Raw genomic sequence first — 17248 nt, 5'->3', positions numbered from 1 at the left:
TCTTGCTCGCATGCCAATTTGATGAAACTCGATAATGTCTTATCTTCTGTTGCTGAAGCAGTTGTAATTAGTTCAACAAGATGATTGTCAGATTTATTAATTGGCGTTTAAGAATGGGTAATCTATGCATATCATTAGTTTTTTGTTCCATTTGATGACAAATTAAGTCAATTATTACCTGGTTATCATTTTAATAGTGGCTGCTGTTTGCAGACTTAATCTGGAACTTATACAATATAATCAGCTGTCCCTCCTGAATTTTTTTGTAAGGCTATTTTGTTTTTTCCGTTTTGAACAAAATCTTAAGGATTAGGTAGCAATTATTGATTACTAACAGCATTTTTAAAAAATAGGATTTAACCTATACATACTAAGACCATTATACAGACATTTTGCACTACAAATGTAACTTTACGGGCTGTAATGTGTTATTGACCTCTTTTCTTTGAATCACCAATTCATGCTTACTTTCACTTTTAAGAATCTGTTAATATAAATTACTAAACACATATTAATGGGTGACTATCATATTTATTCTCCATCAAACTTTGTATGATAAATTAAACTCGTACAAAGCAACAACTTTATAGTTTATACTATATAAACATTCTTCTACTCCTATCTCAAGATCCAGTTATTGACCTTGTTGTTGTAAATATAACGCCTATGCGGCTAATTTTATCAACCCATCTCTACTTACAATTTTAAAGAATCTTTTCCTTACATGAAATTGGTAAATTTGACTTTACGCTCTTTTTTTCATCGTAAATACTTTAAATAATAATCCGATGCGTTCTCTTCTTCTAAATTTATTTTTAAATGAATAGATGATATACATTGAGAAACTCTTATAAAGCTATTTTATGATACGCGTGTTGCGCGTGTATACTATTTCAAATGGTAAAAGACTTTTTAAAAAAAATGTATAAATATTATATAAAAATATTTTGCTTGAGTTATAAAATAAAAAAACATGTTCTTGAAAATAATGAATAATGATCTTATACACATCACTTAATAAAAGAAGAAACTGTCACAAGAAAAGTTCTCAATCATCAGTCAATACATTCAACTAAAAGGTTGTTGCAGATTATAATTTTATTTTATAATAAAATAGATATAAATCCTATTAATCATTAAAATTGATTAGGTAATATAATACCCCTCTTTCTCATCTTTGTAATTTCAATTCGAGCAATGGAAGTATCTTTAGATACAATTCGTTTATCTTACTTTAAATAAATTGTTAATATATTTGTAATTATTGATTTCTCACTATATGTAAAGCATTATGATATAATCTATCAATATCCTTGTACAATTTAATCTGTACAACAAATTTAGGAAGGGAATTTAATAATTGAGCATGTCTTTTGAAAGGATGTTTTATCAGGTTAAAACATACCTGAAATAAACATGACATGTAGAATTAGAAGATTCCATGATCAATACAAAAATAAAAACAAAAACACAAAGAATAAAAAAGGAAAAAGAAAAAAAATATGCACATACGGCCTTCACTCTAGTGCTTCAAAGTATCTAAAGAATTTATAGACTTAAATGAATTAATAGACCATAACAAATAGAGAATCAACCAGCAAATAGATTCTATAATCAATACCTCTTCACATATCAATATTTTGAAGACACAAATTCTATATGAAAGATACACAAGAGTTTAACATAGACAAAAAGATCAATTTTTACTTCATAATCATAACAAAGGAAAACTAAAGATTCCAAAAAGAAAAAAATTTGAACGTTATGAACCTGATCGAGAACCAATTGATCAGTACTAATGTTTTGGTTGGAGGAAACCAACTTAACTCGCGATATCATTACATGTAATAGTTTTATATGCTAGACTTTGATGAGGACTCAACAATCGTATTATTTTTCTAGTTGATACTTCATAGAAGTTATTGTTGTACTTAATTATTCACAAAGGCAATATTTATGTAGAATTTTATTTTTGGTTAAGGATCTATTGTGCTGCCAAAAAAAAAAACTCCAAAACGTCTAAACCTAAATAAATATGTGATGATCCTAAAGGTCATCTCTTATTTTAGAAGTCAAAACTGTGTTACGAGGCCTTAAAGACCTCTTCTTGTCTCACCTCGATTTGCTTGCACAGTCCGAGCGCGTTTCCGGAAAGCTTTTATGTGAATTTTAGAAAAATAATGAATTTGACCCTTAAAATTGATTAAAGTTGACTTTAGTCAATATTCTTGTTAAATGGACCCGGGCCCGTGATCCGATAGTCGCATAGGGTCCGTAGTAAAATATGGGACTTGGGCATATGCCCAGAATCAAATTCCGAGGTCCCAAGCCCGAGAAAAGAATTTTTTAAAAAAATTATTTGCTTGGAAAATATAAAGGCTTTTAGAAGTGAAATGATGCATTTTCTTGACGGTATCGGGCCCGTATCTTGGTTACGGAGCCCGGTACAAGTTTAAAATAATAATTAAATTGAATCTGTGAAATTTGGTAAGAATCGGAATTGGTTTGGTATAAAACGGACCTATAGTTGAGAAAACAGAAATTTCAATGTTCTTGGGTAGTTTCATGAATTTGAGGTTTGATTCGTAGTTGTTTATGTTATTTTAATGATTTGATCGCACGAGCAAGTCCATATGATGTTTTTAGACTTGCGTGCATGTTTGGTTTGGAGCCCCGAGGGCTCGGATGAGTTTTGGATAGGCCGCAGAGTGAATTTGGACTTAGGAAAATTGTTGCAGGTTGCAGGTCTGGTATTGGCCTCTAATCTCGCAATTGCGAGATCAGGGATTGCAATTGCGAAGTCTGATAGTTTGGAAATTGCGAGGGGCTGATCGCAATTGCGAAACAAGCCCTGACCAGCCTTGCTCACATTTCTTCACAAATGCGAAGACCTCAGAAATTCCCAACTGTCGCAAATGCGACAATTCCTTTGCAAATGCGAAGGTAGCAGAAATTCTCAGGGTTCGCAATTATGAACCCCTGGTCGCAATTGCGACATCTGCACCTGATAAGTGGGATTTTTTATGGGATTTCATCCATTTTTCAAACTCTTTCAAACCCTAAACTCTCTTGAGCGATTTTGCAAAGAATGATTCTTCTCCAAATCATTAGTAAGTAATTTCTAACTTATTTTTTTCAATCTATAACATCTTTTTACAAGATTTCATATCAAAATGAAGGGGTTCTCATGGGAAATTGGGTGTTTTTGGGTAGAAGTTAGGATTTTAAATTTTGGGGATTTGGACCTCGCTTTGAGGTTCGATTTCAAAACTAATTGTATATTTGGGATCGTGGGTGAATGGGTAGTCGGGTTTTGGTTCGAACTTCGAGTTTTGACCAAGCGAGCCCGAGGTTGTTTTTGACTTTTTGAGGAAAATATTTGAGAATTCATATTCATGCATTAGAATTGGTTTATTTAGCATTTATTGATGTTATTGAATTAATTATGGCTAGATACGAGTGAATTGGTGGTGGAATCGAGAGGCAAAGCGGTGGTTGAGTGTTGAATTACCCGTTGGCTTGAGGTAAGTGTTTGGTCAAACCTTGACTTGAGGGAATATGAATCCTCGACTTATTTGTTATGTGAAATTTCATGTGTATGGCATATAGGTGTGGTGGCGAGTACCTATGTGCCACCAAAATTATCATGTTTAGCTGTTTTCCTTCCCCCGCTTCCTATTATATCATTCGTTGTCTTAATTGCTACATGCTTAACTGTTCTATGCTTTAATTGCTATTTGCCATAAATGTCTCCATGCCTAATTACTTTATATTAACTGTTTCCTCGTACTTGGAGTGTCTAATTATTTCATGGGTCCGTTTATTTATATTGTTAGCTTGTGTTGAGTTGTTAGTGCCTTATGGTGCACTTTGGTTGGTCTTACTGTTTAGCCTTCATGGGTGAAGTTCGTAATCGTAGTGATAACCCCTTTATTCGAGTTGAGGTGTAGAAATATGGAAATTGAGTTAACTTGTGAAATTCTTGGTCTTTTCTCTTTTTAATTGGTGTTGATATATTTATATATTGGGATCGGGTTGCACGCCGCAATAAGAGTAATAAGGGAGAAAAATGATTGGCTGTTGGGAACGGGTTGCACGCCGCAACAAGGAATAATAAGGGAGGACAAGTGGGATCGGGTTGCACGCCGCAACAAGGAGGAATAAGGGAGAACATTGATACTGTTGTTGCTGAACACTGATACTGTTATTGTTGGATTTTTGATACTGATATTGTTTATATGATGGGATCGGGATGCGCGCCGCATCAGTTATGTTTCTGGGCATGTATTTCTGTTGAAAGTCTATTACTGAGATATTGAAAAGGTCCTAAGGATTGGTTATAGCTGAGAGTAATGGTGGTACAGTTGGATTCCGGATTTATTTACTGTTAGTTATTATTTATGTACATTCTGTATTTTCTTTCCATTTAGTATAAACTGTTGCAGGTTGTATATGTTGTATGCCCCGCCGTAGCCTCGTCACTACTTCGTCGAGGTTAGGCTCGGCACTTACCAGTACATGGGGTCGGTTGTACTAATACTGCACTCTGCAATTCCTGTGCAGATTTCGGAGCTAATGGCTGATCAGAGTTCGAGGGTGCTACTGTCACGACCCTAAACCCATGCCCGGTCGTGATGGCACCTCTCGTGAAGATAAGGCCAGCCGACACTTCCCCATTTCAGTTTTAAACAATTAACAATAAGAATTAAGTCTAAAACGTAATAAATAATCCAAAAGTAAGCGGTTAACATAACAGTTTGCGGAAAATAAACCCAACACAGCCCGATACCGGGGACAACTAGTCATGAGCATCTACCAATTCTAACACAAGTCTGAAAAGTCTACAAAGCTATTACAAAGTCACTAATAAGGGAAAAAAATGAGATAAGGGGGAGAAACACGGAACTGCGGACGCCAAACAGCTACCTCGTGAACTCCGAAGTCTGCCGGGAGCTCTCAACTCTCGCTAGCAGGATTAACAATGCCTAAATCTGCACACGTGGTGCAGAGAGTAAAGTGAGTACTCCAACTCAGTGAATAATAATCATAAATAAAGACTGAAAGGAAGAAATCACGTAAGGCACATTACAGGCTATAATGAAGCAGTAAAAAATCAGTAAAATAGTGAATCAGTAAAAATATGTAAAAATCACTTCAATTCAGTTTAAACTTCATAAAAGGCCTTTTTAACAATTAATCAGGTAAATGACAGGAAATAAGGAAGATAAGCACATAAAGGTTCGCCCCTAGGGCACAATGTCAACAAATCCACCCCTCGGACAATATCTCAGAACAATTCTAGCCCCTCGGGCTATATCTCACATCACCATGGGTACCCGCGTTCACTGGAGGTGTGCAGACTCCTGGAGGGGTCCCTTATGGCCCAAGCGCAACATCAAGCCATCTCGTGGCATCATCATTAGGCACTCGGCCTCATATCAACAAGCCACCTCGTGGCGTACATATCTCAGGTCTTCGGCTTCATAATCATAATCAGTGTTTCCTCACAACATAGGCCATCGGCCTTACTTAGTCAAAATCCTCACAAGCCACTCCTACAATAGTAAAACATGATTCTCTGGCCAAAATATCATTTAAAAGATCATTTAAGTGTTAAAACAGAGTAAACATGGTTGAGTTATGAAAACAGTGGAATATAGCATGACTAAGTTCAAGTATAAAGTCAAAACAGTGAGGAAATATCAATAAAAATCCCCTAAGGGTTTCAATAGTTGGCACGAGGCCCAAATATGGCGTTCAGCCCAAAGCATGATGATAGCAAATAGTTTTCAGTAAAATACGAGGTAAAACAGTCATTCGGGATGGACTAAGTCATAATCCCCAACAGTACACGACCCCACGCTCGTCATCTAGTGTGTGCGTCACCTCAATATAGCACAACGATGTGAAATCCGGGGTTTCATACCCTCAGGACATCATTTACGATCATTACTCACCTCAATCCGGTCCAAATCTAGCCCGCGACGCCTTTACCTCTCGAATCAGCCTCCACTCGTATCGAATCTATCCAAAATCAGAATCACGACGTCAAAATATGCTAAGGGAACGAAGCCCAAGCAAAAATATTTAATTTACAACATAAATCCCGAAATTATCAAAACCCGACCCCTGGGCCCACGTCTCGGATTCCAGTAAAAATTATATTAATGGATTCCTTATCACTCCCCGAGTTTATTCATACCAAAAGCATCAAAATCCAACCACAAATGACCCCTCAAATCCCAAACTCTAGGTCTCCAATTTCAAGTCCTAGTTCTTCAATTTTAGGCTTAATTTCCATGATTAATTAGGTATATTTCACATTAGAATCGACTTTTAAGTCCATGAATATTACCTCCAAGTGATTCCCCTTGAATCCCTCTTCAATCCTCTTCAAAAAGCTTCAAAAACGCTCAAAAATGGTGGAAAAAACCCCAAAATCGCGGACAAGACGACTATTTAAACATTCTGCCCACGCCTCATTTCCTTCTTCGCGAATGCAGTCAAAGCCTCGCGTTCGCGAAGCACAAATCAACTTTGACTAAAATTTCCTCTTCACGATCGCGACCTGCCCATCGTGAATGCGATGCTTCCTCAGACAACTCTTCGCGAACGCACCCCCTCTCTCGCGAACGCGATGAGCAACTCGACCTCCAAACCAGCTGACCAATTTCCTGTACGCGAACTAGGAGCTTCCCTCGCAAACGCAATGCTCGATCACTCAACCCTTCGCGAACGCGGAGCCTTTATCGCGAACGTGAAAGCTTAAATCCCAGCCTTCACCAACTAACCTTTCGCGAACGCGAAGGTCTAATTCCTCTGCAACACACATCAATTTTTCTGCAATTCCAAACAACATGAAATGGTCCGATTGACCACCCGAAACTCACTCGAGGCCCCCGGGACCTCAACCAAACATGCCAACATATCCCATAACCTCATTCAAACTTGTTCCAACCTTTGGAACACTCAAAACAACATCAAACACCAAATTCGCATCGGATTCAAGCCTAAGAATCCCAGAATCTTCTAAATTATGCTTTTGATAAAAAACCCCAACCAAACCACGTCCGAATGACCTGAAATTTTGCACACACATCCCAAATGACTCAACAGAACTACTGCAACTCTCGGAATTTCATTCCGACTCCTATGTCAAAATCTCACCTATCAACCGGAAATCGCCAAAAATCCAATTTCGCCAATTCAAGCCTAAATCTACTCTGGACCTCCAAAACTCATTCCGATCACGCTCCTAAGTTCCAAATGACCTCCCGAAACTATCCGAACCATCGGAACTCACCTCCGAGCCCTCTAATACATAAGTCAATATTAGGTTGACTTTTCCAACTTAAACTTTTTCAAAAGAGACTAGGTGTCTCAAACCTTACTAATTCCTTTCCGAACCCAAGCCAACTAAACCGATCACATATAGAACCGATAGACAAAGCAATAAGAAGCAAAAATGGGGGAAACAAGGCAACAACTCATGAGATGACTGGCCGGGTCATCATAGCTACCTTCAGTTCAGGAGACCCAAGGTAGTCCTGCTGGCGTCCGTAGGCCCTGACATCCCCTTCGATCTCTACTGAATTCTGTTTTTACTTTTCTTTCGAAACAGATATATATTTTCCTTTCAGACCATTATTTGTAGTAATCGTAGACAGTTCATAAATTGTGACTCCAGTTCTGGGTAGATGTTGTATCGAATTTCGTTAATGTTCAAGTTAAGCTTTTAAATTGTTTCTTCTGTATTTATCTCTGTTAATTCATCTAGCTAAGTTATTTATATCTGAAAGACAAAGGAAAAAGGTGTAATAAATTATGACGTTGGCTTGCCTAGCGAGTTCAATGTTAGGCGCCATCACGACCCCGAAGGTGGAAAATTCGGGTCGTGACAAAATATTAAGGAAATAGTTAAATGCCTAAGCCTAAATATTAGGAAAATAATTAAATATCTAATTATAAATATTAGAGAAATAAGTAAATGACTATTTTGTCTAATGTGAAATCTATTTTTAATAGGTAAAAAAGGCGAATGACATATCAGTAAGAGCCTTCGTACTTTTAATGTAGTATATAGATTAGCAGCAAAATCTACCGCTATTTAAACAAATTTAGTAAGAGATGCATCGATCATTTGAGTCCCTTTCTCTTTAATTTTCAATTCATGATTAGGAACAATTTTCTTTATATAAACGAGTCTATCGACCATCACGCCATGGGCGAATTTACACAGGGGTGGTACGACACCCGGTCGCTCCGAGTAAAACTTCATATATACACCGATATTTTCACGTTATAAGCGTCCATAAGTAAAGACTGGCACCCTCAATCACAAAGTGACGTTTGGTGCCGTGGTCCAAGTTTCTCTTGCCAGGCGGAAGATTTCAAGATCAAGACGTCTCACTAGGGGTGGCAAATGGGCGGGTCGGGTTGGATAAGAGTGGGTCAAAATGGGTAATTTTAAAAATGAATAAATTATCCGATCCGATCCGTATTTGAGACGGATAAAAACGGGATTATCCGGCGGATAATATGGATATCCATATTATCTATGGCTTCTTAAATATAATCACTTGTGAGAGAATTTCTAGTCTTCCAAACTTGAGGAACTCCAATATGAGGCTTTACAAATGTAAAAGTTAAACATATTAGTTATCCATTGGTTATCCATTTGGTTAACATTTTTCTAAGTGGATAATATGGTTCTTTATCCATATTCGACCCGTTTTTAAATGGTTCATTATCCAACCTATTTTTTGATGGATAATATGGGTAGATAACTATTTTGTTTTAACCATTTTGCCACATCTACGCCTCACAAATCTTGTTAATTCAATTTTACTGTTCCTCTCCGCCTCACTTGTTCCCTTTTTTTCATTTTTTTTTAATTTCTTTTATGTTCCTTTATATTTCCTCTCTTTCTACGATCCTATTTTTATTGCTTATTTAAATTATAAATTTAAAATTTGCGCATGTTTTCTTTTTTTATATCTTAAATTTTTTATTTGAATATGCTCTTAATCATTTTTTAATCTAGTTAATGTTATTTTTTTCATGATTTCAAAAAAAGGATCAAACATTTTCATTTTGCCTATCACGTATTTATTTTATGCACTAAAAATCTTGTAAAGCGAATTGAATTAATTTAAAATAGAATCGATCAAATGTACAGGACCAAATATTTTCATTTTGGTTGTCACGTGTTTATTTTATGCACTAAAAATCTTGTAAAGCGAATCGAATTAATTCAAACTGGAATCGATCAAATGTACAGCCTAAAATCTCCTTAACTCATGGTAAGTTCGCATTAAATAGTGACGCCCGTAGCTATTAAAACCTGGATCCGCGCCTACATCACACAGATAAAAAAAAAGGAGAAAGAAAGTATCATGATACAAAATAGATTACTCCGTTAAAGATGGGGATGTTAATAAAATACTAACAGAGCAAAATAGTCCTTACATTATCAAATTACTGGAGGGAGTGTGATTTTCACTTCTTTATTAAATTCCATTTGACGATTCCTAGCAAAACGCGAGGCACGTGGAATTTAAGCAATAGGCTGGAGCTACCACCACCACCAGGTAGGTGGTGGAACGCGATTTGATCCAATCGGACGGCGGAAATAAGTCCATACAGTCAACGATCATCACGATTCACGTCAACTGATATTCCTATTTTTAATCGCCAAAACCTCAACAAGCCATTAACGGCTTTTTCTGCTTAATTTCCAAAAATGTCTCTGCTAAATCCAAGGTTTCAAGTCCTAAGCTTGGTAGTTCTACTGAGCATTATCGTATTCGGGTTCAGTGAAGCTGAAGCATCATATCAAGTTTACAAAGTCAAAGTGGTCAATGAATTCCCCCACGACCCCAAGGCTTACACTCAGGTTAAATTCTAGAACTAAATTTACTTGTAGCTATAATTTCAGCTTAATTTTACTGAGAATTTAATTAGAGTTGCTTTCGACCCCTGATGCCATGTATTTATCCTCTTCAGGGGCTTCTCTATGCAGAAAATGATACTCTCTTTGAATCAACTGGACTGTACGGACGTGTGAGTTGCATTTAGACTTAATGTGATTTCATGATCATTTTTTAGGCTTAATAAATACAGTTAATTCTCTCGTTTTTTAAAATGCAGTCAACCGTTCGAAAAGTTGCACTGGGGAACGGTAAGGTACAGCTACAACTTGCTTACTAAAACTTTTAACATAATGCCAAATCCCAACAATTCTATTTATAAGCTGTATTATCTGCTTTTATGAAGTTTATCGTGACATTTTACTTGAAAAAGTACAAGTTTCTAATGCTGAAATCTATAGTGTGCCATGTTGGACCTAACAGATTCTTTTATTGCTGGCTTCACAGGTTGAGGCTGCTCATAAAATGCAGTCTTCTGATTTTGGAGAGGGTTTAACTCTTCTTGGTGAGAGGTTCGTAGAGTAAATAGATCCATGCATCTTTTCCTGATTCTGCAAATTAGTGGAAAATGTGTTGTGCTCACTGCTAAGTAAAAAAACTTGCATTTATCAGATAGGATAAGTATGTAAGAATGTAGGACTTTTATGCTGTTCTACTGTCTCCTATTAATGGTCGCAAACTCGCAATTAAACTTGGTACTGACTATCCCGACATCTTTTTCGTTCACGGTTATGAATATATCAAATTTTGGTAGGAATTTTATGGAAGTCTAAAGATGCTTATATATTAAGCGCATTTGGATTTGTATTTATTTTGGGGGCAATTTTCATTATGAAACTGCAGATACTTAATTCTGTTTGGAAGAATTTCATTATACGTAGTTTAAAATCTGAGTTTTAACAGTGCTCCAAGTAGCAGCCTTCCTTACAATAACAACAACATACCCAGTGTGTTCCCACAACTAGTGGGGTCTGGGGAGGGTGGGATGTACGTTGACCTTAGCCGTACCTTGTGAGAGATAGAGAGGTTGTTTTTGATAGATCCTCGGTCCAAGTAGCAGCCTTCCTTCATGAGAAAAATGGCAACTATTGCTCTCTCTATGTCTAATTCAGCTATCCTACTTGGACTAGGTACATACAAGAAGTAAGACTTGGAACTTTATTTTAGTTCTGTAAAAGTATGTGTATGAAGAAAAAAAAAAAAACAGAAAAAGCTTCCCTATGAACAAATGCTAGAGATAACCAAAAAAAAAAACTAGAACATTTCATTTGGAAGTGAGAGGAAGCTAATCTTAGGAGTACTTTAAAGATAGATATTCATAATGTAGATGGTGTACATTAGACCAGACCAGGTTTTTTCCTTTTTGATTGTTGCGTCTTTTTATGTCCTTTCCTTTATTCTTATGATGATGGTTTGCTAGTTTTGAATTTACGTTGGCCCCTAGTTCTTGTATAACAAGTGGATATTTGTAGGTTGTTCCAACTAACATGGTTGCAGGATACCGGCTTCATATATGATCGATACAACTTGAGCAAAGTATGCTTTCCCCCATTACTTCATGTGTTCTTAGTTCAATCATCTTAAAGCTCCTGATGTGTTCTATGAGAAAAGTACTGTTTGTAGGATTATCGCCTCAATTTACTTCACAACCTCCATGTGTTAGCTAACTGTTTGTCATCTTGATATGTGGTATTAGGTACTCTATTTTGATTTAAATTTCAATTTAAAATTATCGTCTCAAATCTAAAGTTCTCCTTTCTTATAACTTCTCAAGAAACTATGATAATATTGATAGACTTTTGATAAATCCTTCTCTTTGGACCTGACTGGTGTGTCTTCTATTGGAGCAACCAAATTCTTATTTGTACCTAGATTGTGTTGTAATTTTCGCAGTTGAAATTATATGCAGTTTGAAAAGTTTACTCATCACATGCAAGATGGTTGGGGATTGGCAACTGATGGGGGAGTTCTTTTTGGAAGTGATGGAACATCAACATTATATGAGATTGATCCTCAGACAATGAAAGGTTTTGCCATCCACAGCCTACGTGAAATTTAGTTGCTTCTTTCCTTCCTTAAGAGGGTGATTTCCTTTTCTTGGTGTAGTCATCAGAAAACGAGTTGTCAAGTCTCAAGGGCATGAAGTGCCCTACCTCAATGAGCTGGAGTATGTGAAGAATGAAATCTGGGCAAATGTTTATGTGGTATGAACTGCTTCTTTTACTGAGTTGGCTTTGTGTTCTTCCTATTTTTTCTACACTATCCACATATTTAGGAAAACATCTTTGAGAAACTTTGTCAAATAGTTGTTTTGGTTGTAGTATTCAGGGATATAGTTCCAGAAAACAACCTTGCTTGAGAAGCTAGTTGTATTATGTCATATAGGTTTGTTCGACTTATTGGGTTTTCAATAAAGTATGTTGTGTATGGCATCACGGTATGAACCAAGAGTCTATTTGGTGACTCAATCCAATCCTGTTCTTATCCAGTCTCAAGTAAGTTAGAGCAACTGTCTCGGCAAGCCTCTTCATAAACATACTCCAATTAGATATTGTTATGACACTAGAAGGTGGCAGACAATCTTCTTCTTTTTCGACATCTTAGTGTCATATTTCTTAACTCCAGATTTGAGTTTAAATTAGAGGCCGAAGTAATGTCGGTATTGCTTTTCTCTGCAGACTGATTGCATTGCTAGAATCTCACCAAAAGATGGAACCGTAATTGGGTGGATTCTCCTCCAATCTTTGAGGTATTAGCTTTTGTTCTTTGTCCTAATGTATCACTGTTCGTTCTGATCGAGATTTATTAACAGATAGCTTTTATGGCTCTTTTCAGGGAAGATCTAATATCAAGAGGCTATAAGGTACTTTTTTTACCTTTTCGCGTAAGATGCATTATTAGAGCTGCTTTCTGGTTTATTTTGGTATCTGTTTCTCTTCCTCTCTCTCTTTCTCTCTCCTTTTCTTTTAGTCTTCTGTTGATAAGCCTTGGATGGGTGTCACATTGATTGATGATATGGATGATGACAAGTGAAGCAGAGGTTAATTAGCTGTACCTTATTCAGAGTTAGGAAGGAAGATGAAAGAAAAGTTCCCAACCTCTCCACTTAGATGGCAAGGAGGCTATACTGATGGGAAGTGAGACGTGCTTCCATATATGAAATTAGTTACACCAGGATTCTAAGGATAATACTGTAACCATATTGACTACTACCTTCATCCCCTCCTTTTACTAAATAACAAGGAACTAGTAAAGTTATTTACTTCCATCAGTGAAAGAACTTTATCACATGCACCTTCGCGTTCCCTTGACCTGCCCCCCTCCAGGTTCTTTGATGTTATAGAGCGAAAGCTAAATCCTCTATTGCACTTCATTGCAGGACTTTGAGGTACTGAATGGAATCGCATGGGATAGAGATGGTGACCGTGTTTTTGGTAAGAATTAATCATTATGATATTTTCTGTGGCCTGCATCAGCTTTTTGGATAAATCCACACTTAAGTGTAGCCCCTTAATGTTTCATGTATAATGCATAATAAATTTTCAATTTTCAATGAACGAGTATCAGTAGAATGTTTCTAATCTTGAAGGCTTTATCTTCCCCTTATGTTCTTATATCATATTATTGCTCAACCTTGTTACACAACCTGCACTTTTGGTTTAGTTGTCATCCCTCTCCCTCAATCATGCACAGAAACCTCAATTTGTAAGACACAGAAAAATATAGTATACATTTAATACCAAAGTAAAATGTCCAATAGAGGACTTTCTGCAGCGGTTGAATTGCGTATTATCAATCTCTTCTAGTAATCCTTAGCATTTGGATGGTTCTGCGAATGACATCATTCTGTCCTTCACTGCAGTGACAGGGAAACTATGGCCAAAGTTGTTTGAGATCAAGTTGCTTCCTCTCCCACCGAATGCTCCACTGATTGGGGAAATTAATAATTTATGCATCCCAAAACCGTTCTTTGGAGAACTCGAGAGCTGATTATGCTTATCATTTCTTATGAAACTTTTGGAGCTATTTTTAGCAACATCCATTTCTTGATCAGCTCTTCCTACATTTTACGTATATTGCTTTGTATAAGATCAGCTATTTGTGTATAATGCCAGTCAAATAAAAGTGGAATTAAGCAGTGTCAGAATATTTTTGTAATTATGAAATGCAAAGGTATTTCAATACCCCTAACAATTCCAGCAATTTGTATTAAAGTATCAACTACACAGATGATCTGAAATGGGACTAATTGTGGTACAGCCATCAATGTCTGACAACTGATAAATGGCAGGAAACATAGGGATATTAATGAATTAAAAGCTACCGCTTTATGCCACTATTATCTAGAAGATTATAATAAACCTGATGCAAGGAGCTAATCTAATTGCTGTCCCAACAGCTCCTATGGCTTCTTTTAGTCCTTTCAAAGATTACTTGCTAATGTATGCTCGAGGGCATAGTGTCTAAGTCCTAGAGTGAAGCATATGATGTAACATCTATAACTTGATTTTAACTAGAAGACTGGAAAACATGTACTGGAGCAGATGTCGTTTAATTAAAATTCATAATGGTTCCAAAACTCTGAAGCATAATAAGAACACGGGACTAGCTGGACATCTCTCTATCTTTTACTCAACAGTAAGTAGCTGCAGCACAAGTCTGGAACTGAATCTCATCAACAGGCAATGTATCACTGGGATAAGGACAATCAATTTTCTGATCAGGCAACAGAGCACACGCCTGAGGACTCACTTGACTAGAAACACCCTGTATATCACTGCAGTTCCATGGTTGTTTCTTAGCATGTTCTGACAACTCGATGCTCACATTCGAAATGCAAATTCCGCTGAAGGTATCATCTTTTATCCCCACTAATTTCCCTGCTATTGTGACATTCTTAGAAATAACATCCCTAAAATTAATTCCCTGAATGACAGGAAGCGCTTTTGGATCAAAATGATCATCAGGATGAGACCCATAATCGCCTGTCATCCAAAAGGTATATTTCATTGTCTGCAATGACATTCCTTTTACAAACACGTCTTTAACGTATGCCCCTCGTCCTATAGCAGTTTTGATTCTCACGCCTGATTCTGAACTGATTGCTGTAATGTTTTCAGCTCTAACATCTTGAATGCCACCGGACATTTCACTTCCAAGAGCAATGACTGCACTATCAGGAGATATGCAGGTAAGTCTTCTTATGATTAGGTGCTGTGTAGGCATTCCAAATGCTATTCCATATTCATCCCAACCACTTTTCACTGCTATACAATCGTCCCCTGAGACTATGAAGCAATCTTCAATTCTGGTGTTTGAACAAGAATCTGCCGAACAACCAAAAAATGAATTACTTACAAATGACAGTCATTTTTCTTACATATTTACCATGTTCTTTTAACAAACCTGGGTCAATCCCATCTGTGTTTGGTGAATCAGTTGGTGCAAGGATTGTTAATCCTTTGATCACCACAAAACTGCATTTTTAAAAGCAAAAAACAATTAAGAACCAAATAGTAAATGTCAAGCAAGTTACTGGAATATACAACAACCACAATTACAATTACTATTACTATGTCTCAATCCCAAGTAAGTTGAGGCCAGCTATATAAATCATCATTGTCCGTGTTGCTCTATTTAAGCAAGTTAGTAGAATATGATATGATTAAATGAGGGGAAGAGAAGAAATTAAACCTGCTGTAAACGGGATGAACATTCCACGAAGGAGAGTTGATCAAGGTAAGATTGGAAATCTGGACATGATCGGAGAACATGATCTCAATGAGGTAAGGTCTGGTGTACGTCAGTTGACCTTGACGAAATTTAGTCCACCACTGTTGACCTTGACCATCTATGGTCCCATTTCCACCTAGTTATCATCAGCATGCATATAACACAGAACATCAGAAGTGTTGGTCTTTGTCTTTGGCATATTATTTTGTGTTGATCGAACAAAGAGGGAGTAACCAATGGATATTTACCTGTAATGACTACATCAGTCAAGTTTGTTCCGAAGATGAGACTAATAAACCTTGGTCCTGCAGCATCTCTTCCTCTTCCATAAGATGGCAATGGTGGAATTAAATCCCACTCTGCCTCATCCTATACACATATCACAGTGTATCTTAACATGAAATATTGCATCTTACGTCACAGAACCTCGTCTAGATTTGCTAGGTCAAGTGACAAGTATAATGTTAATGTTGTGCTTTGAAATGAGATGTCCCATTGTGGAGATTCTTATGTGTCCGAAAACTAACTAAACAAAACTAATATAGGAAAAAGTTTGAAACATTGGGACAATTTTGAAAAAATCTTATTCTCTCGCACAATTGACTATTCAAAAGATTAATATAAAGGAACAAAATAAATTACGGACAACAAATCCTTTCTCCTTCCATCCCTTAGATAGATAGAGCGGGAGGGCGAAGCCTTTGGGTTTTCTTCATATCATCAAAGCATTTAACAATGATTTTTCATGTTATCGAAAAACTTCAAAGAAAATTTTGAAAAAATGAAATGAAGAGAGAATGAAAGAAACCTGAGAAGCTAGAATGACAGCATCCTGGTGTATATAAAGAGTAAAATTGCTAGTGAGATTGAAAGGGCCTGTTAGCCATTTCCCAGGAGGAACAATGAGCTGTGCTCCCCCATCTGTTGCAAATTTGCTCAATTCACTAATTGCTCTTCTAAAAGCCTCTGTGTTTGACGTATATCCATCTCCTTTGCCTCCAAAATCTGTCAAAAATGCAGTGTGCTTTCTACAGTTTATTGCTTCATAGTCCACTGATCCTGCAGTATTATCACTGCATTCCGCTGCTCTAAGGCATAGCATTCCCCATGTCAAAACGACCGCTACTTTTGCCAAAAGCTGTTACAACATTTTTCAATAACAAATCCTTAACAATAAAACAATAATATCAACATAGAAATATAATAATAACCGATGCAAACACTTGAATTAAATATAGAAGTTAGGGTGAGAAAGAATTACAATGCATTTTGACGTTTGATAAAACTCCATTGGTGAGAGAAAAAAAAGCTTTTGAATGAATGAATGATCTAAAGATTCTCTTATATAGTAGTATTTTATTATACCATTTCAAAATCAAATTCATTTGGTCGTAGATTGTATCAATCTTAGAATTTAATAATTAACCAAATGAATATGGGAACTCAACCATTTTGGGAGATTTTCACGTATGGAAGTTTATTATTTGATTCCAATAAGTATGGCAACTTTTGCTACTTGAAGCTGTTATCATTATTTACTTGGATTTTAAATTCCAAGAAATAAATATTTTTATCGATGCAAATTT

At 36.5% G+C, this 17248-nt stretch overlaps 2 protein-coding genes across 3 annotated transcripts; one reads left to right on the top strand and one right to left on the bottom strand.

The window, feature by feature from the left end:
• The first annotated feature begins 9471 nt into the window (after positions 1-9471).
• LOC104222887 (glutaminyl-peptide cyclotransferase-like) lies at positions 9472-14113 on the top strand. Its single transcript, XM_009774209.2, has 11 exons — positions 9472-9895; positions 10006-10062; positions 10150-10185; positions 10377-10441; positions 11402-11465; positions 11839-11956; positions 12036-12133; positions 12608-12678; positions 12765-12792; positions 13309-13363; positions 13792-14113. Exons 1-11 carry the CDS (start codon positions 9743-9745, stop codon positions 13917-13919), a joined length of 873 nt encoding a protein of 290 aa, XP_009772511.1. The 5' UTR covers positions 9472-9742; the 3' UTR covers positions 13920-14113.
• Positions 13791-17245, bottom strand: LOC104222889 (probable polygalacturonase). 2 transcript variants are annotated; one of them, XM_070171046.1, is made up of 6 exons: positions 17111-17245; positions 16471-16800; positions 15911-16031; positions 15624-15798; positions 15336-15406; positions 13791-15256 (listed from the first exon to the last, which is right to left on the bottom strand). In XM_070171046.1, the coding sequence occupies exons 1-6, from the start codon at positions 17111-17113 to the stop codon at positions 14562-14564; spliced, it is 1395 nt and encodes a 464-aa protein (XP_070027147.1). In that variant the 5' UTR covers positions 17114-17245; the 3' UTR covers positions 13791-14561. The 2 variants fall into 2 exon arrangements, with proteins under 2 accessions (XP_070027147.1, XP_009772512.1); XM_009774210.2 differs by lacking the exon at positions 17111-17245 and adding an exon at positions 16924-17051.
• Positions 17246-17248: the final 3 nt, after the last annotated feature.

The sequence above is a fragment of the Nicotiana sylvestris genome, chromosome 3, assembly GCF_000393655.2.
Source record: "Nicotiana sylvestris chromosome 3, ASM39365v2, whole genome shotgun sequence".
NCBI classification, from domain to species: Eukaryota; Viridiplantae; Streptophyta; class Magnoliopsida; order Solanales; family Solanaceae; genus Nicotiana; species Nicotiana sylvestris.
The sequence above is the reverse complement of the archived record's forward strand: the minus strand, read 5'-3'. Positions and strand labels throughout refer to the sequence as shown.

Coding starts and splice junctions, on each gene's coding strand:
- LOC104222887 (XM_009774209.2), top strand. CDS start 9,743: ATGTCTCTGCTAAATCCAAGGTTTCAAGTCCTAAGCTTGGTAGTTCTA. Junction 9,896..10,005: donor ACCCCAAGGCTTACACTCAG/GTTAAATTCTAG, acceptor TATCCTCTTCAG/GGGCTTCTCTATGCAGAAAA. Junction 10,063..10,149: donor CAACTGGACTGTACGGACGT/GTGAGTTGCATT, acceptor TTTAAAATGCAG/TCAACCGTTCGAAAAGTTGC.
- LOC104222889 (XM_009774210.2), bottom strand. CDS start 16,953: ATGGAGTTTTATCAAACGTCAAAATGCATT. Junction 16,801..16,923: donor ATCAAACGTCAAAATGCATT/GTAATTCTTTCT, acceptor ATGTTGTAACAG/CTTTTGGCAAAAGTAGCGGT. Junction 16,032..16,470: donor CTGTCATTCTAGCTTCTCAG/GTTTCTTTCATT, acceptor ATATGTGTATAG/GATGAGGCAGAGTGGGATTT.